The following is a 27,127-nucleotide window of genomic DNA, read 5'->3' on the forward strand; positions in this document are numbered from 1 at the left end:
AAGAAGCCCACGGCCGACCCAACGGACCTGAGGAACTACTGGCCTATCTCTCTCTCTTTTGTAGCCAAAGTCACCGAAGGCTCAACTGACCACCTTCATTGAAGAGAACTCCATCCTAGACACCTCCCAGTCCGGATTTCGCAATAACCACAGCACCGAGACCGCTCTCCTTGCTGCCACAGATGACATCCGCATGCTACTCGACCAGGGACACACCGTGGCCCTCATCCTTCTTGACCTCTCTGCAGCCTTCGACACCGTCTCTCATCGCACCCTTGCAGCCAGACTTCATGACGCTGGGATACAAGGAGCTGCCCTTGACTGGATCCGATCCTTTCTGTCTGGCAGAACCCAGAGGATCAGACTCCCTCCCTTCCTCTCCAAACCCACTGACATCAACTGCGGAGTGCCCCAGGCCTCATCACTCAGGCCCACGCTCTTCAACATCTACATGGCCCCCCTCGCCGCCATCGTCAGACAGCATGGGCTCAGCATCGTGTCCTACGCAGACGACACCCAGCTCATCCTCTCACTCATGAAGAATCCCGACGACACCAGACTCTGCTTCCAGGAGGGAATGAAGAACGTGGCAACCTGGATGAAGGACCGCTGCCTTAAGCTTAACTCGGAGAAGACCGAGGTCCTCATCCTCGGACCCTGCAACTCCGCCTGGGACAACTCCTGGTGGCCCTCCGCCTTTGGGAACCCACCCACTCTTACAGACCACGCACGCAACCTCAACATCATCCTCGACTCTTCCCTCTCCATGAACTGCCAGGTCAACGCCGTTGCTTCCACTAGCTTCAACTGCCTGCGCAACCGCCGCAAGACCTTCAAATGGATCCCCCCCGACTGCAGAAAGACCGTCACCCATTCATACGTTGGAATCAACAGATCTCTCCTTCACAGACTCCAGACCATCCAGAATGCTTCCACGTACCCAAGAGAAACCTCTGGTCCGCCGACCTCGCCCTGGCAGAGGTCTGCCGGATACGCAAGAACAGAACAGGCGGGAGAGCTTTCTCCCACATCGCAGGCAAGACCTGGAACGAGCTCCCGGTGAACATCAGATGCTCCCCAACCCTGCACACTTTCAGGAAGGACCTCAAGACCTGGCTCTTCAACTGATCTGGAGCTCCCCCCCCCCATTGCCATGAGACCCTCACGGGTGAGTAGTGCGCTTTATAAACCCCTGATTGATTGATTGAAAGTAACAAAAAGTCATGCTTTGCACTGCCTTGCATTTCTTTGCGTCAAGGGGATGTTCTATGGGTGATCAACAGGTGTTACAATGCTATCACCCATGGGTTTTGACATAAATCCATATCTACAAAACACTGTAAACAGAGATTTGGGCCAAAATCCTGTGCCTCCTCAAGGCAAGCGTAACAGGGTGAAATATTTTAATTTCTTCTTGTTTTTCCCACTTTGCATGTTGCTGCATTGTACAGCACACGTACAAAGTTGGAAAAGTCTTAAAGCATAGTTTTTGTATTGAAAGGGACCCTTTTCAGCACAAAGACTGTGCTTCAGACAATGAAAACATTCTAGCACTATGGTGCAAGGGTCTCTGTGTTGGTTCATGCCTGCCTAAAGTCTGCCACCCACGCTGGGAGGCAGCACAGCAGCGCCACTTCATAGTATTTCACTCACACAATGCAGCCCAGCAACTCAGGCTGAACACTTCTGTGTAAATCTGGACCCCGTGTCTCTGAAGCGGGCTCTGCTGTTGGGAGTCTCTGATCCTCATTATCGATTTCAGAAAAATGCATTTTAAACAGGGGTCACCATTTATCCTGTGCCAGGCAATCTTTATGCGGGCAAAGAATATATAGTTTCAAATGAAGCATTGCTCCAGTTAATGCCCTCAGCAGTGGTAGCGTTTCCAAAAAGGACACCAGATTGTGACGGTAACAAATATTGGTCACCGTAACCAAGTGTCAGATTGGTAGAACGGGTGGGTATCTGTGATCAAACCTAAGCTGAACCAATCGGGTGTCTAAATCAGTGCCAAGGTGTGCCCATCCGGAATCTGAGTTGTACTCAGTTTTCCCTCTCAGTGGTATACAGAGCCCCGGAGTGACACTGACCGGGAGCGATGTTCTCCGTCATGATGGTCACATAGTTGTCGCGGTCGCTGCGGTTCTGCTCGTGGTAGAAGCCCAGGGCGTGGTTCAGCTCATGCTGGATGGTTCCTCTAGACATACATCCTCCGGAGAGAGATACCACCTGACCTCCGCCTGTCTTCCCGATGTATGACCAGCACCTAGGGGAGAAGATGGACCAGGGAGACCCATAAATTAGTGCAATGGCACCTTTAGAGAAGAAATATTACAATCCTGCTACATACAAGGGATCTGCCTCGGTGTCTCCTCTCCGACTGTGGCTATCTGCAAGGGAAGAGGGGTTCTAGGAAGAGACAATGTGCAGTCTAGGTTGTAATGAAAGACCTTGCATCTAGAGGAAAGCTGTGTCATCCTGCACCATTCTGATTCATTTCTGGCCTACCCTGTGATATTTTCTCCCAGTGGACTCCACATCAGTCTGCGCTGTAGCCCTTCGGAATCGGGCTTCAGACTCAATCTCAAATCCTTTCTGTTTGATAACCTCTCTTATGGCTGTGTAATCTAACAGTTCTCCCATCACTTTCATGAGCTTTCCGCTAGCGCCTTGGACACCTCCCTGGAGGTAGCTGTGTACTCTATAAATGTCATGAATTTAATTGAATTCGTGAGAATTGTCTGCCTGGGGGGACAGATCTACCAGCTGCCCATGGGTAATTCTGCTCAGTCCCCCATAACTGGGATCCATACTCCAATGCAGTCAGTGTTCTGGTTGCTTGTGGCATGTTACATGTGAGTTGTGCACCTGTAAAAGCACATGCCTTGAGAGTGGTGTCCTAAAATGATGATTCCCTTCAGGATGCCTTTATCTTTTGTGTACTTGTTTCCGCCTCTGGAATATTTGCATTTAGACCTCATGGATCTATGGGTAGGACTAGAATATACAGTACATCTCTTTTCCGCTAAGACCCTGAGACCCCCTGATGCTCGTGTTGTGATGGACATTGCATAGAGAGACCTGGCCAGTCAAACATCAGACAGATCAAAGTCAGGCTGATGCACTGTAGCACTTAGTCTGGCACCATTGCTCCTTTGAGCAGGAGGATTATAAACACCACCATATTGACAGCGTGAAGACCCATTCCTGTCCGTAGCAGAGACCAGCATAACATCGCCTATAGGATAACACTTCGCAAGGACTCCAACTGCACTGACACTCTAGAAGCATGCTAGGGTGCTCCTTGAGGTTGTATTTTGGCCATATGAGCAGCTAAGAACCTCTGTGTTTTAGGTGCTCTCTATGTCAACACCCTTGCTTTCCTGTCTGTAAATACAATTCCAATTCAAAATTAACAAAATAGCCTTTTTACTGGATTTTCCATTTATCATATGCAATCACTTTTATTGTACTGTGAGGTCCAAACCCTCAACCGCCTCTTGGAGCAAGCCTTGGCTACTCAGCCTTGCTGCTCTTAAGCAGTCACAGGTACAACTGGAGTAACTTAGTTATTCAGTTGTGGTGCAATGGAACCTGTGGTCCAGTGAAACCAGCGGTAAAAGATGGGGCACAGTAGGCACCAACCACTGACACTGCCCAGTAATCACTGACTGACCCAGAAATCTTGTTAAAATCTTCACAGTTTATTGAAACAACTGTAAGAAGAGTATCACATTCAGACATCAGTGGCCACCCTCAGAACTGTCCAGGAGGACTTCTTTCAGCTAAAGAGTTAGAGCTTCAGTGAGTGGAACACATCTGGTGCTGATTCTATTTGAGGGACACGTGATTCACTGACAGAAATACACCGGAACACATAGACAGACGGACGGAGAGCCTAGTGGTGAGAACCCATCACAACACTAGGGAATGAACAAAGTATGCAGGATTCAGCCATCATAACCTCTGGGGAATGAACAAAGCACACAGGATCAAGCCATCAGAACCTCTAGGGAGTGAACAAAGCGTACAGGATCCAGCATGCAGAACATCTATGGAATGAACAAAGCATACAGGATACAGCCATCAGAACCTGTAGGGACTGAACCAAGCATACAGGATCCAGCCATCAGAAAATCTAGGGAATGAACAAAGCGTACAGGATACAGCCATCAGACCCTCTAGGGAATTAACAAAGCACACAGGATCCAGCCATCAGAACATCTAGGGAATGAACAAAGCATACAGGATACAGCTATCAGTTCCTCTAGGGAATGAACAAAGCGTACAGGATACAGCCATCAGAACCTCTACGGAATTAACAAAGCATACAGGATCCAGCCATCAGAACCTCTAGGGAATTAACAAAGCATACAGGATCCAGTCATCAGAACCTCTAGGGAATGAACAAAGCATACAGTATCTAGCCATCAGAACCTCTAGGGAATGAACAAATCATACAGGATCCAGCCATCAGAACCTCTAGGGAATGAACAAAGCATAAAGGATACAGCCATCAGTACCTGTAGGGAATGAACCAAGCATACAGGATCCAGCCATCAGAACATGTAGGGAATTAACAAAGAATACAGGATACAGCCATCAGAACTTCTAAGAATGAACAAAGCATACAGGATCCAGCCATCAGAACCTCTATGGAATTAACAATGCATACAGGATACAGCCACAAACCTCTAGGGAAGGAACAAAGCATACAGCATCTAGCCATCAGAACCTCTTGGGAATGAACAAAGCATCCAGAATACAGCCATCAGAACCTCTAGGGAATGAACAAAGCATACAGGATACAGCCATCAGAACCTCTAGGAAATAAACAAAGTACACAGTATCTAGCCATCAGAACCTCTAGGGAATGAACAAAGCATATAGGATCCAGCCATCAGAACCTCTAGGGAATGGACAATGCATACAGGATACAGCCATCAGAACCTCTATAATGAACAAAGAATACAGGATCCCACAATCAGAACCTCCAGGAAATGGACAAAGCATACAGGATACAGCCATCAGGACCTCCATGGAATGAACTAGGCATACAGGAGCCAGCCATCAGAACCTCTAGGGAATTAACAATGCATACAGGATCAAGCGATCAGAACATCTAGGGAATGAACAAAGCGTACAGGATCCAGCATGCAGAACATCTATGGAATGAACAAAGCATACAGGATCCAGCCATCAGAACCTCTAGGGAATTAACAATGCATACATGATCCAGCCATCAGAACCTGTACGGAATGAATAAAGCATACATAATCCAGCCATTAGAACCTCTAGGGAATGAACACAGCATACAGGATCCAGACATCTAAGCCTCTATTATGAGCAAAGCACACAGGAGAGAGCCATCAGAACCTCTAGGGAATTAACCAAGCATACAGGATACAGCCATCAGAACCTCTGGGGAATGAACAAAGCATACAGTATCCAGCCAGCAGAACCTCTAGGGAATGGACAAAGCATACAGGATCCAGCCGTCAGAACCTCTATTGAATTAACAAAGCATACAGGATTCAGCCATCTGAACCTCTAGTGAGAGAACAAAACATACAGGATACAGCCATCAGCACCTCTAGGGAAAGAGAAAAGCATACAGGATCCAGCCATCAGAACCTCAGGGAATGAACAAACCACACAAGATCCAGACATCAGAACTCCTAGTAAAAGAACAAAGCATAGAGGATCCAGCCATCAGAACCTCTACGGAATGAACAAAGCATACAGGATCCAGTCATCACAACAGTAGGGAATGAACAAAGCATACAGGATCCAGCATGCAGAACATCTATGGAATGAACAAAGCATACAGGATCCAGCCGTCAGAACCTCTAGGGAATAAACAAAGCATTCAGGATCCAGCCATCAGAACTTCTAGTGAATGGACAAAGCATACAGGATACAGCCATTAGAACCTCTGGGGAATGAACAAAACATACAGGATCCAGCCATCAGAACCTCTAGGGAACGGACAAGGCATACAGGATCCAGCCATCAGACCTCTAAGGAATGAACAAAGCACACAGGATCCAGCCATCATAACCTCTAGGAAATGAACAAAGCACACACAATCCAGACGTCAGAACCTTTAGGGACTGAACAAAGCATACAGGATTCAGCCTCAGAATCTTTAGGGAATGAACAAAGCACACAGGATCCAGATATCAAAACCTCTATAATGAACAAAACGCACAGGGTAGAGCCATCAGAACCTCTAGGGAAATGAACAAAGCATACAGGTGGCAGCCATCATAACCTCTAGGGAATGAGCAAAGCATACAGTATCCAGCCATCAGAAACTCTAGGGAATGGACAAAGCATACAGGATTCAGCCATCAGAACCTCTAGTGAGTGAACAAAATATACAGGTTACCGCCATCAGAACCTCTAGGGAAAGGGAAAAGCATACAGGATCCAGCCATCAGAACCTCTAGGAAATTAACAAAGCACACAGGATCCAGCCATAACAACCTCTACTAAATGAACAAAGCATACAGGATCCAGCCATAAGAACCTCTAGGAAATTAACAAAGCACAGAGGATCCAGCCATCAGAACCTCCAGGGACTGAACAATGTATACATGATTCAGTCATAAGTACCTCTAGGGAATTAACAAAGCATACAGGTTACAGCCATCAGAACCTCTAGGGAATGAACAAAGCCCACAGGATCGAGCCATCGAAATCTCTAGGAAATGAACAAAACATACAGGACCCAGACATCAGACCCTCTAAGCTATTTATAGTCCAGTAGTGTACAGCATTGAGAGCCTAAACAATAGATGGGAATACATGGAACTGCAGATCTATCACACAGAGTCCACAGATCCTTACGATATACTGTCACTGAGAGGTCCAAATACATTTGGTATTATTTCTCACAGAGAGGTGAAACTCCATGAAATGCCCACCACTAAATCCACATCACAGTGAAAGCCTGTCACTGAGAGTGCCCTGCCCATGGAAAGTCTTTCATGGAGAGGCCATTGTCCATGGAAAGCCTTTCACTGAGAGTCATCTGCCCATGGAAAGTCTTTGACTCAGTGTCTACTGTCCATGGAAAGCCTTTCAGAGTCATCTGCCTATGGGAAGCCTTTGACTGAGAGTCTCCTGCCCATGGAAAGCCTTTGACTGAGAGTCTCCTGCCCATGGAAAGCCTTTGACTGAGAGTCTCCTGCCCATGGAAAGTCTATCACTAAGAGTCCATTGCCCATGGATAGTCTTTCACTGAGAGTCCATTGCCCACGGGAAGTGTTTCACTGAGAGTGCCCTGCCCATGGAAAGCATTTCACTGAGAGTCATCTGCCCATGGAAAGTCTTTCACTGAGAGTCCATTGTCCATGGAATGCCTTTCACTCAGAGTCCATTGCCCATGGAAAGCCTTTCACTGAGAGTCCATTGCCCATTTCATGAAAAGCCTTTCACTGAGAATCATCTGCCCATGGAAAGTCTTTCACTCAGAGTCTACTGCCCATGGAAAGCCTTTCACTGAGAATCATCTGCCCCTGGAAAGTCTTTCACTCAGAGTCTACTGCCCATGGAAAGCCTTTCACTGAGAATCACCTGGCCATGGAAAGTCTTTCACTCAGAGTCTACTGCCCATGGAAAGCCTTTGAGTGAGAGTCCCATGCCCATGGAACGTGTATGACGGAGAGTTCATTGCCCATTGAAAGCCTTTTACTGAGAGTCTACTGCCCATGGAAAATCTTTCACTGAGAGTCCACTGCCCATGGAAAGCCTTTCAGTGAGAGACTACTGCCCTTGGAAACCCTTTCACTCAGAGTCTACTGCCCATGGAAAGCCTTTCAGTAGGAGTCTACTACCCATGGAAACCCTTTTACTGAGAGTCTACTTCCCATGGAAAGCCTTTCAGTGAATGAGGAATGAGGAAGCATTTATAGAGCGCCTGGTTACCCGAAGGCATCCCCGCGCTAAATAGGCACTAGATCCGATTCATAACATATCAGGGGAAGAGAAAGGTTTTTAACTGTTTTCGAAAGTGACAGTGGTTAAATTGAGAGCGAATATAGAGAGGAACCTGATTCCACAGCTTGGCAACACAATATGAAAACATACGGCCACCACATCTTGTACGTTTAACTTTTGGGACTATTAACAGGTGTTTACCCTCTGATCTTAGGACTCTTTTGGGTTGATAGGGGTGAACCATAGTCTGAATCAACCGGGATCCTTTTCCTGCCAATGATTTATGTGCAATGCACAAAGTCTTAAATTGAATCCTTTCTTGGAATGGAAGGTAGTGTAATGAGACTAAGGCAGATTTGGCTGAGGTACGTTTCAGAACATTTAATAGAAGCCGTGCTGCACAATTTTGAACAGTCTGTAGAATTTTAGTGGTGGACAACGGAGCTCCGAGATATATAGCATTCGCATAGTCCAGCCTCGACAGGATTAGTGCTTGTGCTAACAGTCTTCTGGGGGAGAATTTTCCTGATCATCCTCAGAAGGCCGTAGCAGGTGCCTGCAACTTTCCACGCCTGTTGCTTAAAATCTAGATTAACATCCAGTACGACTCCTAGACTTTTTATGGACTTTTTTGAAGTGGGGGGGGGGGGGGGTTCCTAGGCTGATAGGCCACCAAGAGTCTATATTCAGAGGGTTCGCCTTGCCAAGAAGCATAATTTCTGTTTTAGCTCCATTCAAATAGGAGGCTTCCATCCAGCTGGCCACGTTTTCTAGACAGGAATTAAGAGCCCCCCCTGAGTTGTCATTTTTGCTCAAGGACACGACTAACAGTATCATCCGCATAGGTGACAATCTGCACCCCAAATGGGGTGAAAATATGAGTCAGTGAACTCAGGTAGACGTTGAACAGGGTGGGGCTTAATGCAGAGTCCTAAGGGACTCCGCAGGTAAGAGGTACCGGATCAGAGGTACAGTCTTCCTCAAAGACAGAAAAAACTCTATCTTCCAGAAAAGACTGCAGCCACTTCAGTGCAATACCTTTAACCCAAATGCCTCTAAGTCTGCTGATCAAGAGCGATTGGTTGACAGTATCGAAGAATGCGCTGAGATCTAATAAAATAATTACAGCGCAGCCTCCGCTGTCAAGAATCTTCCTAGTTTCCTCCAAAACAGACAGAAGGGAGGTCTCAGTGCCTGGCTGCGACCTGAAAACTGTTTGAGAGGAATGCAGCAGGTCATTGTTTTCCAAAAAGCTCGACAGGACAGAGTTTACATGTTTCTCGGCAATTTTACTAATGCCAGGGAGCAGGGATAAAGGTCGATAATTCGCCCAGTCTTCCGGATCCAGATTGGGCTTCTTCAAGGGGAGGTACGATACCTGTAAGGAAGGAGGCATTAATCAGGTCAACTAAGACTGGAGAAATGGTCTTCCTAATCTTAAGAAGAACATTGGGTGGAGCTGAGTCAGAGGGTGAGCCAGATTTAAGATGAGTTAAAATTTCAGCTAAGGAGACCTCATCCAATAGGGGAAATTCTTCCAGTGAAACTTGCTCCCGCATCGGATCGGTTTGATGTACCAGCCGCATATCTCTTTCCATAGGGAAAGATTTATAGATGGTTTTAATTTTTACTGAAAAGAATTCTGCTAGCTGATTACACCAAGATTGAGGATTATCTAAGGCCAGTGAAGGAGCAGAAGGTGTCAAAAGTGATTTAGCAATCAAGAAAATTTCACGCGGAGAGTTCACCGCTGATGTTATTTTCGCCTGATAGTAATTACTTTGCGCAGATTGTATCTCTACTTTGTAGCGTTTAATAGCTTCCCTGTATATAACTTTATTGATAGATGAGAAGCCTTTTCTCCATTTCCTTTCGAGTACTTTACACTCTTGTTCGAGCTTCCGGAGTCCCGAAGAGTACCAAGGGGTTTTCTTGGAACCAGTTTTCATCTGTGTCTGTTTTTTTGGGAGAATGATATCTAACGAGGACTCTAGCCAGCTGTTAAAGGAGTCATTAGCAATTGTGGGACTCTGATGAAGTGTGGGTCTAGGGGTTTCCAATTCATTCTCCCACACATTCCACAGTAGATTGGACCAGGTCCGGATGAGCTTATTTGTTTTCTTCACTAGCGGATTTGTTTCCTGCCTAACCCACGTGAATGTTAGCAGGAAATGTTCGGACCAGGGTAAGGGGATAGGTTGAGAGGCAATCAGAGATTGAATGTTAGAAAAAATAGGGTCCAATAAGTGGCTTTTATTATGTGTCTACTGCCCATGGAAAACCTTTTACTGAGAGTCTGCTGCCCATGGAAAGCCCTTCAGTGAGACTCTACTGCCCATGGAAAGTCTTTCAGTGAGAGTCCACTGCCCATGGAAAGTCTTTCACTGAGAGTCGACTGCCCATGGAAAGTCTTTCACTGAGAGTCTACTGCCCATGGAAAGCCTTTTACTAGGAGTCTACTGCCCATGGAAAGTCTTTCACTGAGAGTCCATTGCCCATGGAAAGCCTTTCACTGAGAGTCCATTGCCCATTCCATGCAAAGCTTTTCACTGAGAGTCATCTGCCCATGGAAAGTCTTTCACTCAGAGTCTACTGCCCATGGAAAGCCTTTCACTGAGAGTCATCTGTCCATGGAAAGTCTTTCCCTCAGAGTCTACTGCCCCTGGAAAGCCTTTCACTGAGAATCATCTGCCCATGGAAAGTCTTTCACTCAGAGTCTACTGCCCATGGAAAGCCTTTGACTGAGAGTCCCCTGCCCATGGAAAGTCTATCACTGAGAGTCCATTGCCCATTGGATAATCTTTCACTGAGAGTCCATTGCCATCGGAAAGGTGTTTCACTGAGAGTCTACTGCCTATCGCAGGTCTTTCACTGAGAGTCCACTGCCCATGGAAAGCCTTTCTGTGACAGTCTACTGTTCAGGAAAAGCTTTTTACTGAGATCTACTGCCCATGGAAAGCCTTTCAGTTAGAGTCTACTGCCCATGGAAAGCCTTTTACTGAGAGTCTACTGCCCATGGAAAGTCTTTCACTGAGAGTCGACTGCCCATGGAAAGTCTTTCACTGAGAATCTACTGCCACCGGAAAGCCTTTTACTGAGAGTCTACTGCCCATGGAAAGTCTTTCACTGAGAGTCCACTGCCCATGGATAATCTTTCACTGAGAGTCCACTGCCCATGGAAAGCCTTTTACTGAGAGTCCACTGCCCATGGAAAGCCTTTTAGTGAGAGTCTACTGCCCATGGAAAGCCTTTTACTGAGAGTCTACTGCCCATGGAAAGTCTTTCACTGAGAGTCCACTGCCCATGGAAAATCTTTCACTGAGAGTCCACTGCCCATGGAAAGTTTTTCAGCGAGAGCACTATCTGGTGTGATGCCGAATGTAGGGTCAGTCCTTAGGGTGACATGTACTCTTACCCATCCACAGGCAGGGTCTGGAGGTACTGAGTCTATCTGATGGAGCCCTACCTGGTGTGATGCTGAATGTAGGGTCAGTCCTTAGGGTGACATGTACTCTTACCCATCCACAGGCAGGGTCTGGAGGTACTGAGTCTATCTGATGGAGCCCTACCTGGTGTGATGCTGAATGTAGGGTCTGTCCTTGGTGTGTCCTGTACTCTTACCCATCCACAGGCAGGGTCTGGAGGTAATGAGTCTATCTGATGGACCCCTACCTGGTTTGGTGCTGAATGTAGGGTCAGTCCTTAGGGTGTCATGTGCTCTTACCCACTATCAGGAAGGATCTGCAGGTAATTTGGTTCCACCGTGTGGGTCACAAAGCGGATGCAGGTCACTGTTGCAAACTCACTCATTGCATTTGTAATGGTAGCCACATCTTCAGCACCTGAGGGACAACAGGGGAAAGGAGAGGATGACATAAGGGGAAGCAACCTGGAAAGGTTTCAGTTCAAGACAAGGTTGGGCCTTGGTATAAAAGTGAACTCACTGTAAGTGGGATCGAGGGTGTAGGGCACAGGGACAGTCCCATCACTGGATTTCGGCCAGAAGCAGCTGTTGTCTGGACATACGAGGGCACTGCGGCCTGGGCGGATGGCAATGTCCCCCTCGTGGATCAGCTGTGAGCTGCCTACAACAGTGAAACACAGAGAGAGTAGTCAGTGCCTGAAGCAAGAGCACACGGAAGGGAAGGAAGCGGATTTTAGACCTAAAGGACAAACACAAGAACCATTTGTGGCCGAGGAGGAGGTGTCGTTCCCGGTCAAACCCCAAACCGTGGCCTCAGCGCCTACTTAGGAACACGAATTACCCTAAGGACGAAAAAAGGCCTCAGCACACAGGCATGCACAGAGAGTGATGGCAGCTGTGAATGTTTACTGGGGGTGGCTTCCTGTGTCTTACATTCCTATAGTGTTGTCATCTTGTCATAGCCGGAGTGATTTATGGCACCACTTAACGCATTTCACTGACTTGCCATAATAAGATCAGGAATATTAAGGCAGAAAAATCAGATTAAAAGCTGCGATGGGTAGCTGCCTTCTAAGCGCTTTATGACTTCTTTCAGCAAACACCAGCTGTGACGTCACACATGTTGTCAGAGGCAGCTCTTTCACCCTGTCCCTATCGTGTAATTCTTTTTCCACACATTTGTATTACGTCTTTAAATCTAAATTAGGCCTGTACACGTCATTATCCCTGTTACATACAAGTATTAACCAATATTTAGAATTATTTGAATATTCACTGATTGAACTTGACCAACGAGCAGGTTCAATTTACTCACTTTGTAGCACACAAAGGTTATTTGATTTTCATTGATATAATTGTATTCCGACAATCCTTCAAAATATATACTTTTGTGGGCCAGTCGTATGCTTTGATTAATAATAGTAGTTCCGTGGTGATGACATGATACATCTCTGCATGTTGTTTCCAGATGTTTCTATGCTATGAATTTGAATTGTATTCAGCAGGACTTTATTTCCCAGAATGCATTTATTTTTAAGTGTGTTATTCCACTCCTCTATATGTTTTCAAACGGATGGTACCTGTTCCCAGATATTCTATGTTTGTAAAATGTGAGCCAATGAGTATGTATTGAGACCAGGTTGAGGTGGCTGCTTCAATCTGCACTACAGGCTGCAGTGGCAGGCCCGAAACATGTTTAAAAGGGTACTTTAGTGGGCACCACAAGGAGTGCGGCTGCCCAGAGGTAGAGTTTATTGTACATGCTCTGGGTACACCTAGCACCAGTACAAGTAAGTTAAACGTGCCAATTAGGTGTAGGCCAATATGACCATGTTTTAGGGAGAGAGCAGAAACACTTTACCACTGGTCAGCAGGAAAAAGTGCGCGGAGTCATAAAAGCCAATGAGTTCAGAACAGGACGGCAGAGGAAGGCAAACATGTGGAGTGACCCTGCAGAGAGGGCCACGTGCATCACCTTGGCTCAGGCTCCCAGCTGACTATCTTGCAACAAAGTGCAGCGCCCAGAGGTCTGAACTTATCTCTTAGTTTCAGTTCTGTTCTATTTGGTGATCTAGGGCTGTGCTGACTATGGTGTAACAGAGTCTAGTGCGCAGAGGCTTGCTTTTATGCTGGTTCAATATTGATCTCGAGGACACCTGGGATCAGGGTCTCAGCGGACCATCGTGTAATAACGTCTAGCGCCCAGAAGCCCCTTGTTATCTCTTACCCTGATTCTCTTTGGTGATGATCTGGAAGACATCTGGGCTCAGGGTCACGTGTAAGAAAGTCTAGCGCCCAGAAGTATGAGGTTTTCTCTTACCCTGATTCACTTTGGTGAGGATGTATGACGTTACAACGCATACTTTTACAACGCATGCACTTACAACGCAATTTTTACAACGCAACATCCACTACAACGCATTCCATTACATCGCATGACACTACAACGCATTTTTAAAAACTACCTTTACAACGCATTCCATTACATCGCATACCACCTTTACAACGCATACAATTACAACGCATAATATTACATTGCATTTAAGGTAAGTATTGGATAGTATAGGGGTAAAAATTACTATTCTAACTCCAGGGGGTGCAACAGTAGGGTAAGTGTTGGATAGTATAGGGGTAAAAATTACTATTCTTACTCCAGGGGGTGCAACAGTAGGGTAAGTGTTGGATAGTATAGGGGTAAAAATTACTATTCTAACTCCAGGGGGTGCAATAGTAGGGTAAGTGTTGGATAGTATAGGGGTAAAAATTACTATTCTAACTCCAGGGGGTGCAACAGTAGGGTAAGTGTTGGATAGTATAGGGGTAAAAATTACTATTCTAACTCCAGGGGGTGCAACAGTAGGGTAAATGTTGGATAGTATAGGGGTAAAAATGACTATTCTAACTCCAGGGGGTGCAACAGTAGGGTAAGTGTTGGATAGTATAGGGGTAAAAATTACTATTCTAACTCCAGGGGGTGCAACAGTAGGGTAAGTGTTGGATAGTATAGGGGTAAAAATTACTATTCTAACTCCAGGGGGTGCAACAGTAGGGTAAGTGTTGGATAGTGTAGTGTAATATTATGCGTTGTAAAGGTAGTATGCGATGTAATGGAATGCGTTGTAAAGGTAGTTTTTAAACATGCGTTGTAGTGTCATGCGATGTAATGGAATGCGTTGTAATGGATGTTGCGTTGTAAAAATTGCGTTGTAAGTGTAGTGCGTTGTAAAAGTTGCGTTGTAAAGGTTGTTCCCCCTTTGGTGATGATCTCGAAGACGTCTGTGCTCAGGATCATAGCTTATCGTATAATAAAGTCTAGCACCCAGAAGCTCTAGGTTTTCTCTTACTCTGGTTCACTTTGGTGATGAACCTGGAAGACGTCTGGGCTCAGGGTCTCAGCTGTCTATCGTGTAATAAAGTCTTGCGCCCAGAAACCTGAGGTTTTCTTTTAACTTGGTTCTCTCTGGTGATGATCTGGAAGACATCTGGGCTCAGGGTGACATGTTATAAAGTCTAGCGCCCAGAAACCCGAGCTTTTCTCTTGACTTAGTTCTCTCTGGTGGTGATGTGGAAGACGTCTGGGCTCAGGGTCCCTCGTAATAAAGTCTAGCGCCCTGAAGTATGAGGTTTTCTCTACCCTTGTTCTCTTTGGTGATGATATGGAAGACGTCTGGGCTAAGGCTGATGTGTAATAAAGTCTAGCGCCCAGAAGTATGAGGTTTTCTCTACCCTTGTTCTCTTTGGTGATGATATGGAAGACGTCTGGGCACAGAGTCACGTGTGATAAAGTCTAGCTCCCAGAAGTATGAGGTTTTCTCTACCCTTGTTCTCTTTGATGATGATCTGGAAGACGTCTGGGCTCAGGGTGACGTGTAATAGAAGACCTCTGGGCTCAGGGTGACGTGTAATAAAGTCTAGCGCCCAGAAGTATGAGGTTTTCTCTTACCCTGGTTCTCTTTTGTGATGATCTGCTAGACATCTGGGCTCAGCATCATATCTGGCTATTGTCAATAAAGTCTAGCGCCCAGTAGTATGAGTTTTTTTCTTACCTTGGTTCTCTATGGTGATGATCTGGAAGACGACTGGGCTCAGGGTCACGTGTAATAAAGTCTAGCGCCCAGAAGCCCGCGGGTTTCTCTTACCTTGGTTCTCTTTGGTGATGATCTCGAAGACGACTGGGCTCAGGGTCACGTGTAATAAAGTCTAGCGCCCAGAAACCCGAGCTTGTCTCTTACCTTGGTTCTCTTTGGTGATGATCTGGAAGACCTCTGGGCTCAGGGTGACGTGTAATAAAGTCTAGCGCCCAGAAGTATGAGGTTTTCTCTTACCCTGGTTCTCTTTTGTGATGATCTGCTAGACGTCTGGGCTCAGCATCATATCTGGCTATTGTCAATAAAGTCTAGCGCCCAGAAGCCCAAGGTTTTTTCTTACCTTGGTTCTCTTTGGAGATGATCTGGAAGACGTCTGGTATCAGGGTGACGTGTAATAGAAGATGTCTGGGCTCAGGGTCATGTGTAATAAAGTCTAGCGCCCAGAAGCCCAAGGTTTTTTCTTACCTCGGTTCTCTTTGGTGATGATCTGGAAGACGACTGGGCTCAGGGTCACGTGTAATAAAGTCTAGCGCCCAGAAGCCCGCGGGTTTCTCTTACCTTGGTTCTCTTTGGTGATGATCACAAAGACGGCTTGGCTCAGGGTCACCTGTGATAAAGTCTAGCGCCCAGAAGTATGAGGTTTTCTCTTACCTTGGTTCTCTTTTGTAATGATCTGGAAGACGTCTGGGCTCAGGGTGACGTGTAATAGAAGACCTCTGGGCTCAGGGTGACGTGTAATAGAAGACCTCTGGGCTCAGGGTCACGTGTAATAAAGTCTAGCGCCCAGAAACCCGAGCTTGTCTCTTACCTTGGTTCTCTTTGGTGATGATCTGGAAGACCTCTGGGCTCAGGGTGACGTGTAATAAAGTCTAGCGCCCAGAAGTATGAGGTTTTCTCTTACCCTGGTTCTCTTTTGTGATGATCTGCTAGACGTCTGGGCTCAGCATCATATCTGGCTATTGTCAATAAAGTCTAGCGCCCAGAAGCCCAAGGTTTTTTCTTACCTTGGTTCTCTTTGGAGATGATCTGGAAGACGTCTGGTATCAGGGTGACGTGTAATAGAAGATGTCTGGGCTCAGGGTCATGTGTAATAAAGTCTAGCGCCCAGAAGCCCAAGGTTTTTTCTTACCTCGGTTCTCTTTGGTGATGATCTGGAAGACGACTGGGCTCAGGGTCACGTGTAATAAAGTCTAGCGCCCAGAAGCCCGCGGGTTTCTCTTACCTTGGTTCTTTTTGGTGATGATATGGAAGACGTCTGGGCACAGAGTCACGTGTGATAAAGTCTAGTCTTTTTGGTGATGATCACAAAGACGGCTTGGCTCAGGGTAATGTTTAATGAAGTCTAGCGCCCAGAAACCCGAGCTTGTCTCTTACCTTGGTTCTCTTTGGTGATGATCACAAAGACGGCTTGGCTCAGGGTCACCTGTGATAAAGTCTAGCGCCCAGAAGTATGAGGTTTTCTCTTACCTTGGTTCTCTTTTGTAATGATCTGGAAGACGTCTGGGCTCAGGGTGACGTGTAATAGAAGACCTCTGGGCTCAGGGTGACGTGTAATAGAAGACCTCTGGGCTCAGGGTGACGTGTAATAAAGTCTAGCGCCCAGAAGCCCGCGGTTTTCTCTTACCTTGGTTCTCTTTGGTGATGATCTCGAAGACGACTGGGCTCAGGGTCACGTGTAATAAAGTCTAGCGCCCAGAAGCCCGAGCTTGTCTCTTACCTTGGTTCTCTTTGGTGATGATCTCGAAGACGTCTGGTATCAGGGGCTCCTCTGAGTGCCGGGTGTCTGGAAGAGAAGGCACATTCCCAGCATCACATTAGCAGCTCGTGCACAGGAATAGGCAGATTTAGAAAGCAATTATAAAAGATTAAATATTCACTGGGCCCAAATGTACATCTGTGTCTGTGCACAAAGTGTGCATTTCTGCCAACTCGCAAAAGTGTTCGTGCCCAGTGTGGATGGAGGTTTGAGAAATGCGCAGAGCCATGTAGGCGCTTGTAAATATGCTGCAAACTGGGAAAATGTGCAGGCCCACCTTGGTATGGGTCAGATGCTCTTAAAATGCGTGACATTCTAAATCCTTTCCCAAATACCGGTTCCAAATACACAATGGAGCGAGTCGATCAATAAAGCGCTCCATTTCTTTCAACTGGCCAATATGGTGCTTAGGGGTTTGCTTCTCTGCGGACGTTTTTCCCATTCTCAATTCCCGGTCTTGGTCACTTCATTTTGCCTGTACAGTCAGTGGTGTGAATGCTCCTCCTTTCATCCTCATACCTCGTGACTCAAAGCAGCATTACAATCATGCACAAGGCGCACCCGCACACGACGCCCCTCATTCGGGGCCGCACTTCTTCCTCTCTATCCCTTTTTAAACACGCAATCTGATTTAAAGGGATTAAGTAGATAGCGCTCGATGCAGCCACCACCCGCGCCCAGAGTACAGCGCCTCGTTAGGTACAGGAGCTATGCCCAAGTGCAAAGATATCCCGACTAAAAATGTACTTACGATTTTTCTCCAGTTCATAGAAAATCTGCAAAAGAGAAAAATTACATTTCAATCAGTCAATGTAAGTTGAGAACTTTTGAACTTTAGGGAACCCTGAAGCCGTGTGTAAAAAGATGACGTAAGATGTTCTTTGGGTTGTATGTCAAAACATGGAAACGACAGACCTCGAGCTGCATGGGTATGGGCTGCAGGACCTCACCTTGCACATATCCTCAAGGTAAGGGTATATTGGGGAGCAGGGACCTCCTGTTCCCCTGCCCCCTCGTTGACTGTCCTTGTGCATACTGTGCAGCTGACATCTTGCTGTCAATATTGCTGCGGGTCGATACTGAGGAGCCCATATGGCGGTGAACACTGAGGCCCCTGGCATGGGTTGGCGCCTTGTGTCAAGCACTCAGGGTTGCACAGATGTCAAGTGTGAAGTCAGTGGTTCATGCACCGATCTGGATGCTGACTTCACTACTGAAGGAACGTTTCGGTAAAAAGTGTCACAAGAACAAATGGCCTTCAGCAGCACAGATGAGTTCGAGTATGTACAGGAGCTCGTTCAATGTAACAGAAGTGTCTATGGAGCTATCCTTGTGCTATCTCAAGTAGGACCATCTAATGGCCGCACTAATCCTGATTTGGGTGCAAACTCTTCTTTGCGCTCAAATGTGCCTGCTAATTCCATCCCCACAGGATTTTAGCAAGCAAGATTTCTTCCTGGTAAAAAGTGCCAGAAATCATGCAGGCACACTCCCCAAAACCCATGGTTGAGTTTCCAAAAATATTGACATCTTCTAGCACGTGCGATTTAGGCCTCACCCCGCATTCTGAGAGCCCAAATGCAAAAGATAGAGCACTTTGTGCAGGCACAAGTCAGGGGTACACGCGGTGGACGGCGTCCACCCATTATTGTCACAGGGTGAACGCCGTCCACCGTGCCAAGAGGCTGGGCGCCACTGAATGATGCGCTGAATTCGTTCTGGTGTAGTTTTTAAACACCAGGACACATTCAGCCGGGCCTGCACCGCACGTTGTTGTCTGCTTTCGATCCGCAACAACGTGCAGGCAGGGACGGGGCCTTCTCATGTCTGACTCCTGCTGGGCCCATAACACAGGAATTTGAGGGGACATCAGGCCTCCCTTTGTTCGAGTCTCCTGGCTGGCAGCAGTCAGGAGACTCACACCTGATGCAAACAGGCTCGGGTTTCGAGATATGCGCGCGCTGTCATAATGTCAGATGTGTTGGTCTTTCCCAGTATTTACACAAAATAAATAGCATTTATATAGCGCTTACTACCCCGAGTCTTTGCAACCAATTAACCAGAGCAGGTTTACTGTCAGTTTCCTTCTTGTTGACACTTTCTTTATGGAAGAGTTTAATTAAAACTAAATGTATAAGTTGAGGGCTGAGGCCCAGATTTTGCGTCAGGGTTAAGTCACTTTTCTGGCACAACCCTGGTGCAAAATCTGTTTTGGGATTTACAGTTCCACGCACTGCCCTGCCTTGCATTACCTTACGTCAGGTAGGCATTATATGGATGGGGCTAGGGTGTCCCTATGCATCCATGGATGTATTTTGATGCAAACCATATTTACAAAGACTGGTAAATATAGGTTTGCACCAAACTGGTGAGTCTACCTGTGGCTGGCGTAGCAAGAAATATATCCATGTCTCCTCGTTCTTTCCTCTGCATTCTGCAGCACGCATCCAAATAGCCTCATGGGATAGTTTGTGCCAAGCTTTTCTTAGGGTCCTATTGTTGAATGCCAAGGTTGCAGTAACCTTTTTCTTTCACTCCCATAACATGGCTTATTCTTGCAGGTTCTTTTTCCAGCCCCTTTTATGCATTCATCATTGTTTTCCTATCTCTCTCCTATTGTCTCTGGATGTCTTTCTCTGTTGCTTTGGGTCATGGTCTAGCTTAGCCCCCCCACTTCTTTTTTTATGACTTGTGCCCTGACATACATCGTGTGAACACTACACTAAATACCACACCACAGGGTACCACCGCTTACCATGAGCTCAGTTTGATGCAGGAAATACACGGATGTATGACGTTACAACGCAACACTTTTACAACGCATGCACTTACAACGCATTTTTTACAACGCATAATCCATTACAACGCATGACATTACAACGCATGACACTACAACGCATTTTTAAAAAATACCTTTACAACGCATTTCCATTACAACGCATACTACCTTTACAACGCATACCATTACAACGCATAATATTAAATTACATTTAAGGTAAGTATTAGATAGTATAGGGGTAAAAGTTACTTTTCTAACTCCAGGGGGTGCAACAGTAGGGTAAGTGTTGGATAGTATAGGGGTAAAAATTACTATTCTAACTCCAGGGGGTGCAACAGTGGGGTAAGTGTTGGATAGTATAGGGGTAAAAATTACTATTCTAACTCCAGGGGGTGCAACAGTAGGGTAAGTGTTGGATAGTATAGGGGTAAAAATTACTATTCTAACTCCAGGGGGTGCAACAGTAGGGTAAGTGTTGGATAGTATAGGGGTAAAAATTACTATTCTAACTCCAGGGGGTGCAACAGTAGGGTAAGTGTTGGATAGTATAGGGGTAAAAATTACTATTCTAACTGCAGGGGGTGCAACAGTAGGGTAAGTGTTGGATAGTATAGGGGTAAAAATTACTATTCTAACTCCAGGGGGTGCAACAGTAGGGTAAGTGTTGGATAGAATAGGGGTAAAAATTACTATTCTAACTCCAGGGGGTGCAACAGTAGGGTAAGTGTTGGATGGTATAGGGGTAAAAATTACTATTCTAACTCCAGGGGGTGCAACAGTAGGGTAAGTGTTGGATAGTATAGGGGTAAAAATTACTATTCTAACTCCAGGGGGTGCAACAGTAGGGTAAGTGTTGGATAGTATAGGGGTAAAAATTACTATTCTAACTCCAGGGGGTGCATCAGTAGGGTAAGTGTTGGATAGTATAGGGGTACAAATTACTATTCTAACTCCAGGGGGTGAATCAGTAGGGTAAGTGTTGGATAGTATAGGGGTAAAAATTACTATTCTAACTCCAGGGGGTGCAACAGTAGGGTTTGTGTTGGATAGTGTAGTGTAATATTATGCGTTGTAATGGTATGCGTTGTAATGGTAGTATGCATTGTAATGGAATGCGTTGTAAAGGTAGTTTTTAAAAATGCGTTGTAGTGTCATGCGTTGTAATGTCATGCGTTGTAATGGATTATGTGTTGTAAAAAATGTGTTGTAAAGGTAGTGCGTTGTAACAGTTGCGTTGTAAAGGTTGTTCCCCGAAATACACGGCCCAGTCAGAGACATGTACAATTCTGGCTGGGATGGGTAGAGAGGGTGGTAGGGGGGGGAGTTAGGGTAGTACATGTTGACGATCTGGTTTCTCCTGATATGTGCATTGCTGACTGGGTCTTATATAGGATGCTATTGTATGCAACATTGGTTTATTGGTTCGACGGTTGGAAAACCTCACTAAAATATTTTCACAAAAAAAATCCTGGCTGGGATGCAGGCCCAGAATGAGGTCCTAGGCACTGGAAAATGTCCTGGGGGGGTTCACTACGACCACCCTTCCCACAGTCTTACTTCTAATAGGATTTGTAAAGTAAGCCCAGGTGGAAATCATACTTTCAAAGTCACTTCAAGTTTGATTGACACTTACCACCTGTGCAGTTAAGGTGACCTCTAATCACAGCTCGATCCCTTATGGTGACCCCGGTCTACTGGACCAATACCTCAGATGTGCACATGGAGTGGAGAAGTGTAGCTCACTGGTTAGAGGAGGCATACCCTGAAGCAGAGATCAGACCCGGGACCTGGGTTCGATTCCCGACGCAGAGCCCAATCGTCCACGGACTCGATAATTCTCGCTTCGGTGCCCACTCTAAGCACGAGTTCACACTATGCAGCTCTGGGCAACAAGCCTGCTTAATCTCCACAACGGCCCCCGCGGCGGGATGCCTGGCTTTCACCTTGGGGATGCCCAGTGCGGGTTATCTTACAGGGAAAAACCAGGACGGGTTCCCAATGCAAGCGCCAAGATGCCCGTAGGGTGATAGCTGCGCTCTAAAAGTACATCAATCAATCAATCAATCAAGACCCTCCTGCGCCTGTGAAGTGCCTCTAACATTACTCTCGGTGTAGGCACTTGGCTCAGGGGCGTAGTTCACAATGGTGCTGCGGCATTAGGGTCAACAGGTGAGAGCCCTACTTTACTCCTACTGCCTTCTTATACTACGGGACATCTGCACAGGAGGGGCAATTTTTCTGGCTTGTATTAGGGCCTATGACACTCTTGCTACGCCGCTGACATTGCAGTGCCTGTCTCATGGTCTCAAAGTGCTGTAAAAACTGTACCTTTAAAAGTCGGTGGCGATGACCTGTCACCCCAGCTGTGAGTTTACAGGAAGCTCCTTCAGCTGTGCCAGGAGCTGCGGCCGCCATGTCGTCTCCACTGGAGCAGGAGATGTGAAGACCTCAGATATGTAAAACTGTCACTGACATACTTCCCTGCTCAAGTGTGCTCTCTATGAAGCACACCTGAGAGTCATTACATGTACTGAAGGCTTGGGATAATGTCACTGATACACTCTCAAGTTCAGATGCACTCTCTGCGAAGCACACCTGAGAGGCCTTACATGTACACAGGGCAGTGTGATACTGTCACTGATACACTCTCCTGCTCAGGTGCGCTCTGTGAAGCACACTGCAGAGGCATTACATGTACATGGGGCTGTGTAATACTGTCACTCATATACTCTGCTGTACAGGTGCACTGCAGACCTATGCATTATGGTTACTGCGTTTCATGGGTCTGCAGGTTCCCTCACAGTCAGGTGCGGTACATCTGAGAGGCTTTATGTGCACATAGGTCCATATAATACTATTACTGCAGCTCTCACCTGCACAGGTGAAATTACAGTGATAGACACCTGAGAGCGTGCACCTGCACAGAACCATATATAACACTGTTAGTTCAGCTCTCACTTGCACAGGTGTACCAACAGTGATGCACACTTGAGAGTCTGCACCTGCACAGAACCGTGGATAACACTGTTAGTTCAAATCTCACCTGCAGAGGTGCACTTACAGTGATGCACACCTGAGATTCTGCACCTACAAAGAACCATATATAACACTGTTAGTTCAGCTCTCCCCTGCACAGATGTACTTACAGTGAAGCACACCTGAGAGCCTGCACAGACCCATATATAACATTGTTAGTTCGGCTCTCACCTGCACAGGTGTACTCACAGTGAAGTACACCCGAGAGCCTTCACAGAACCATATATAACACTGTTAGTTCGGCTCTCACTTGCATAGGTGTACTTACAGTGATGCTCACCTGAGAGTCTGCTCCTACAGAGGACCATATATAACACTGTTAGTTCAGCTCTCACCTGCACAGGTGTACTTACAGTGATGAACACCTGACAGTCTATGCCTACACAGCACCATATATAACACTGTTAGTTCAGCTCTCACCTGCACAGGTGTACTTACAGTGATGCACACCTGAGATTCTGCACCTGCACAGAACCATAGATAACACCTTTAGTAAGGCTCTCACCTGCACAGGTGTACTTACAGTGAAGCACACCTGAGAGCCTGCACAGAACCATATATTACACTGATAGTTCGGATCTCACCTGCAGAGGTGTACTTACAGTGAAGCACACCTGAGAGCCCGCACAGAACTATATATTACACTGTTAGTTCGGCTTTTATCTACACAGGTGTACTTACAGTGATGCACACCTGAGAGTCTATGCCTACACAGAACCATATATAACACTGTTAGTTCGGCTCTCACCTGCACAGGTGTATTTACAGTGAGGCACACCTGACAGTCCACGCCTACACAAAACCATAGATAACACCTTTAGCAAGGCTCTCACCTGCACAGGTGTACTTACAGTGATGTACACCTGACAGTCTACGCCTACACAGAACCATAGATAACACCTTTAGTAAGGCTCTCACCTGCACAGGTGTACTTACAGTGATGCACACCTGAGAGTCTGCACCTGCACGGAACCATAGATAACACTGTTAGTTCAGCTCTCACCTTCACAGGTGTACTCACAGTGATGCTCACCTGACAGTCTACACCTACAAAGATCCATATATAACACTGTTAGTCCGGCTCTCACCTGCACAGGTGTATTTACAGTGAAGCACACCTGAGATTCTGCACAGTACCATATACCATATATACCAATATTATTTCTACTCTCACCTGCATAGGTGTACTTACAGTGATGCACACCTGACAGTCAACCATACTCACATATAACACTGTTACTGCAGCTCTCACCTGTGTCTGCACTCAGCACTATATACCATTGTTAAAGGGGGTCTCACCTGTACAGGTAAGCTCCAGCAGGTGCTCATCAGGCACACTGCCACAAGGGTCCATGCTCGGGTGTCCATTCTCTGGTTCTGGAGCAGTGCTCAGGTCACCACCGGACAATGTTTCTTCCTTCAGAGGGATGCTTTGTTGACCCAAGACACAGTCCTTTATATACCCAGAAGAGGTCGAGCATCCTCCAGTCAGCCTACAGCCCCAAGGATGACGTCTCTTTCTGCACAGGACACAAGGTGTGTCTGTCCTGAGGAGGATGCCTTGGGGTCGCCTCTGAGGTGCCACAACCAAGATAATTATAAGCAGCTTTCAAGTGTGGAAAATTACATTTGTGACAGACCCTGCACCGTGATATATTCGTGTTGTCTGTATTCTTTCTGTAGAGGGTGAATTTGTGATTGGACACAGGCGCACCTCCAGGGTTTGGCTCCTCAAACAACAACAAAAGTCCTCGAGGCACCGAATGACCCGGATTGGAGAAGATCAAGAGACACAAAAAGTGCATCTGATGAGCTGGGCTTGGGTCTGGAGGGCAGATTTAATTTTTCAAGCAAAGTTAGTTAGCTTTGTAGATGGATCAGAGTTAAACAGCTGTTGATGGAAGGCAGGGCGAGAGGTTGAAAGGAAGAGTGTACTGACGAAAGGCAGAGGAGTAGGATGAAAGGCTGAGTAGTAGGAAGAACGGAAGAGTGGGAGGATGAAGGCAGAGTGGGAGGATGAAAGGAAGAGTGTAAGAATAAAAGGCAGAGGAGTAGGATGAAAGGCAGAGTAGTAGGAAGAGTGGGAAGATGAAAGCAGAGTGGGAGGATGAAAGGAAGAGTGTACTGACGAAAGGCAGAGGAGTAGGATGAAAGGCTGAGTAGTAGGAAGAAAGGAAGAGTGGGAGGATGAAGGCAGAGTGGGAGGATGAAAGGAAGAGTGGGAGGATGAAAGGAAGAGTGGGACGATAAAAAGAAGGGTGGGAGGATGAAAGGATGAGTATAAGAACGAAAGGCAGAGGAGTAGGATGAAAGGCAAAGGAGCAGAATGAAAGGCAGAGTAGTAGGAAGAAAGTAAAAGTGGGAAGATGAAAGGAAGGGTGGAAGGATGAAAGGATTAAATGATGAGTATAAGAACGAAAGGCAGAGGGGTAGGATGAAAGGCAGAATAGGAAGAAAGGCAGAGTGGGACTATGAAAGGTATGGTGGGCGGATAGAAGCAAGGGTGGGAGTATGAAAGGAAGGGTGGAAGAATGAAAGGCACGGTGGGAGGATAAAAGGAAGGGTGGGAGGATGAAAGGAAGGGTGGAAGAATGAAAGGCATGGTGGGAGGATGAAAGGAAGGGTGGGAGGATGAAAGGAAGGAAGGAAGAATGAAAGGGATGGTGGGAGGATGAAAGGAAGGGTGGGAGGATGAAAGGAAGGGTGGAAGAATGAAAGGGATGGTGGGAGGATGAAAGGAAGGGTGGGAGGATGAAAGGAAGGGTGGGAGGATGAAAGGAAGGGTGGGAGGATGAAAGGAAGGGTGGAAGAATGAAAGGCATGGTGGGAGGATGAAAGGAAGGGTGGGCGGATGAAAGGAAGGGTGGGAGGATGAAAGGAAGGGTGGGAGGATGAAAGGAAGGGTGGAAGAATGAAAGGCATGGTGGGAGGATGAAAGGAAGGGTGGGAGGATGAAAGGAAGGAAGGAAGAATGAAAGGCATGCTGGGAGGATGAAAGGAAGGGTGGGAGGATGAAAGGAAGGGTGGGCGGATGAAAGGAAGGGTGGAAGAATGAAAGGGATGTGGTGGATGAAAGGAACGGTGGGAGGATGAAAGGAAGGGTGGGAGGATGAAAGCATGCGCGGATGAAAAGCGTGGTGGAGGCTGGGGAAAGGAAGGGTGGGGTTGAGGAAAAGCATGGTGGAAGGGTACTTGCATTTCAAAAAGGTGCAAGGCCGTGGGCGGGTGGAATGAAGGGTAGAAGAGAAAAATGATGGAAGGAAGGGTGTAAGGATGGCACCAGGGACATTCCACTTTACGCCCTCATGACGGGAAATGGTGCCCCTTCCTGAATTACATACATCAATCTGAGCTCAACATCTCCATGATTGAGACATTCAGCCACAGTGTATGAGAGCCCGCCCACTGCCTGCCAGCTTTTCACCAATAAGCTCCGACTTTTAACCTCAAATCATTTGTTTTCCTTTATAGAGCATGGTGTCCTTCTTTTTTAGGGGTGGGTGTAATTCTCTCCAGCCTAATTACTCGTAAATACTGCGAAATGACTCGTAATTATGCGTAAGGACATGACAAGCGCAATCCAGCATGTAGCGCTATTTTCTTAGTACAAAATGCAGCTTTGTGTCCAAAATGGGCCTGAGGGTGCACTTTGTGCACATAGCACTAAGTGCTACAGGAGACGAACAGCTGTAACCGCAGCGGCGCGCACTCTGAGGGGCGTATTTATGAGACGCTGGCGCCACCGGAGCATCAATTTTTCTGACAATCCAGCGGCGCAAACCTCTCAATCGTATCTATGAGGCAACGCAAAGCCACTTTGAGGGCTCTGCATGGCCTCTTAGAGATGGTGTATGACAAAGCAACACAAGTCGCTGCGTTGACTTACTTTGCGCCAGGGAGGCATTCCATGGGCGTCGCAGTGGGTTTCCATGCAACACCCGTGGGCTTCGACGCTGCCCCAGATTTACTTGATCGCGTAAACCTGGGGCAGGGCTAGAACCTTCCTCCTCCCAGAGCAGGTGTAGTGAGAAGAAATATTATTTCTCTCCTCGTGTTTCCCTTTTCCTTGTGTTCTGCCTTCTGCAGCACACATGGAAAGA

General features: G+C 46.7%; 1 protein-coding gene across 2 annotated transcripts in view; it reads right to left on the bottom strand.

Moving 5' to 3' along the window:
• The window catches only part of LOC146830132 (embryonic protein UVS.2-like), a 72,054-nt gene extending 47,583 nt beyond the window's left edge, over window positions 1–24,471 (bottom strand). Inside the window, exons 1-6 of one of the 2 annotated variants that reach the window (XM_085604364.1) lie at window positions 24,327–24,471; window positions 17,964–17,988; window positions 17,174–17,239; window positions 11,889–12,029; window positions 11,669–11,786; window positions 2,091–2,266 (exon numbers count right to left, since the gene is read on the bottom strand). In XM_085604364.1, the coding sequence (XP_085460490.1) occupies window positions 2,091–2,266; window positions 11,669–11,786; window positions 11,889–12,029; window positions 17,174–17,239; window positions 17,964–17,988; window positions 24,327–24,395 (595 nt within the window). In that variant the 5' untranslated portion in view covers window positions 24,396–24,471. Of the gene's footprint in view, window positions 1–2,090; window positions 2,267–11,668; window positions 11,787–11,888; window positions 12,030–15,507; window positions 15,534–17,173; window positions 17,240–17,963; window positions 17,989–24,326 lie in introns of those variants that run through there. The other variant, XM_085604365.1, reaches the window with a different exon arrangement.
• Between the last annotated feature and the right edge of the window lie 2,656 nt (window positions 24,472–27,127).

Source organism: Triturus cristatus, chromosome 5_1, assembly GCF_964204655.1.
Source record: "Triturus cristatus chromosome 5_1, aTriCri1.1, whole genome shotgun sequence".
Taxonomy (NCBI): domain Eukaryota; kingdom Metazoa; phylum Chordata; class Amphibia; order Caudata; family Salamandridae; genus Triturus; species Triturus cristatus.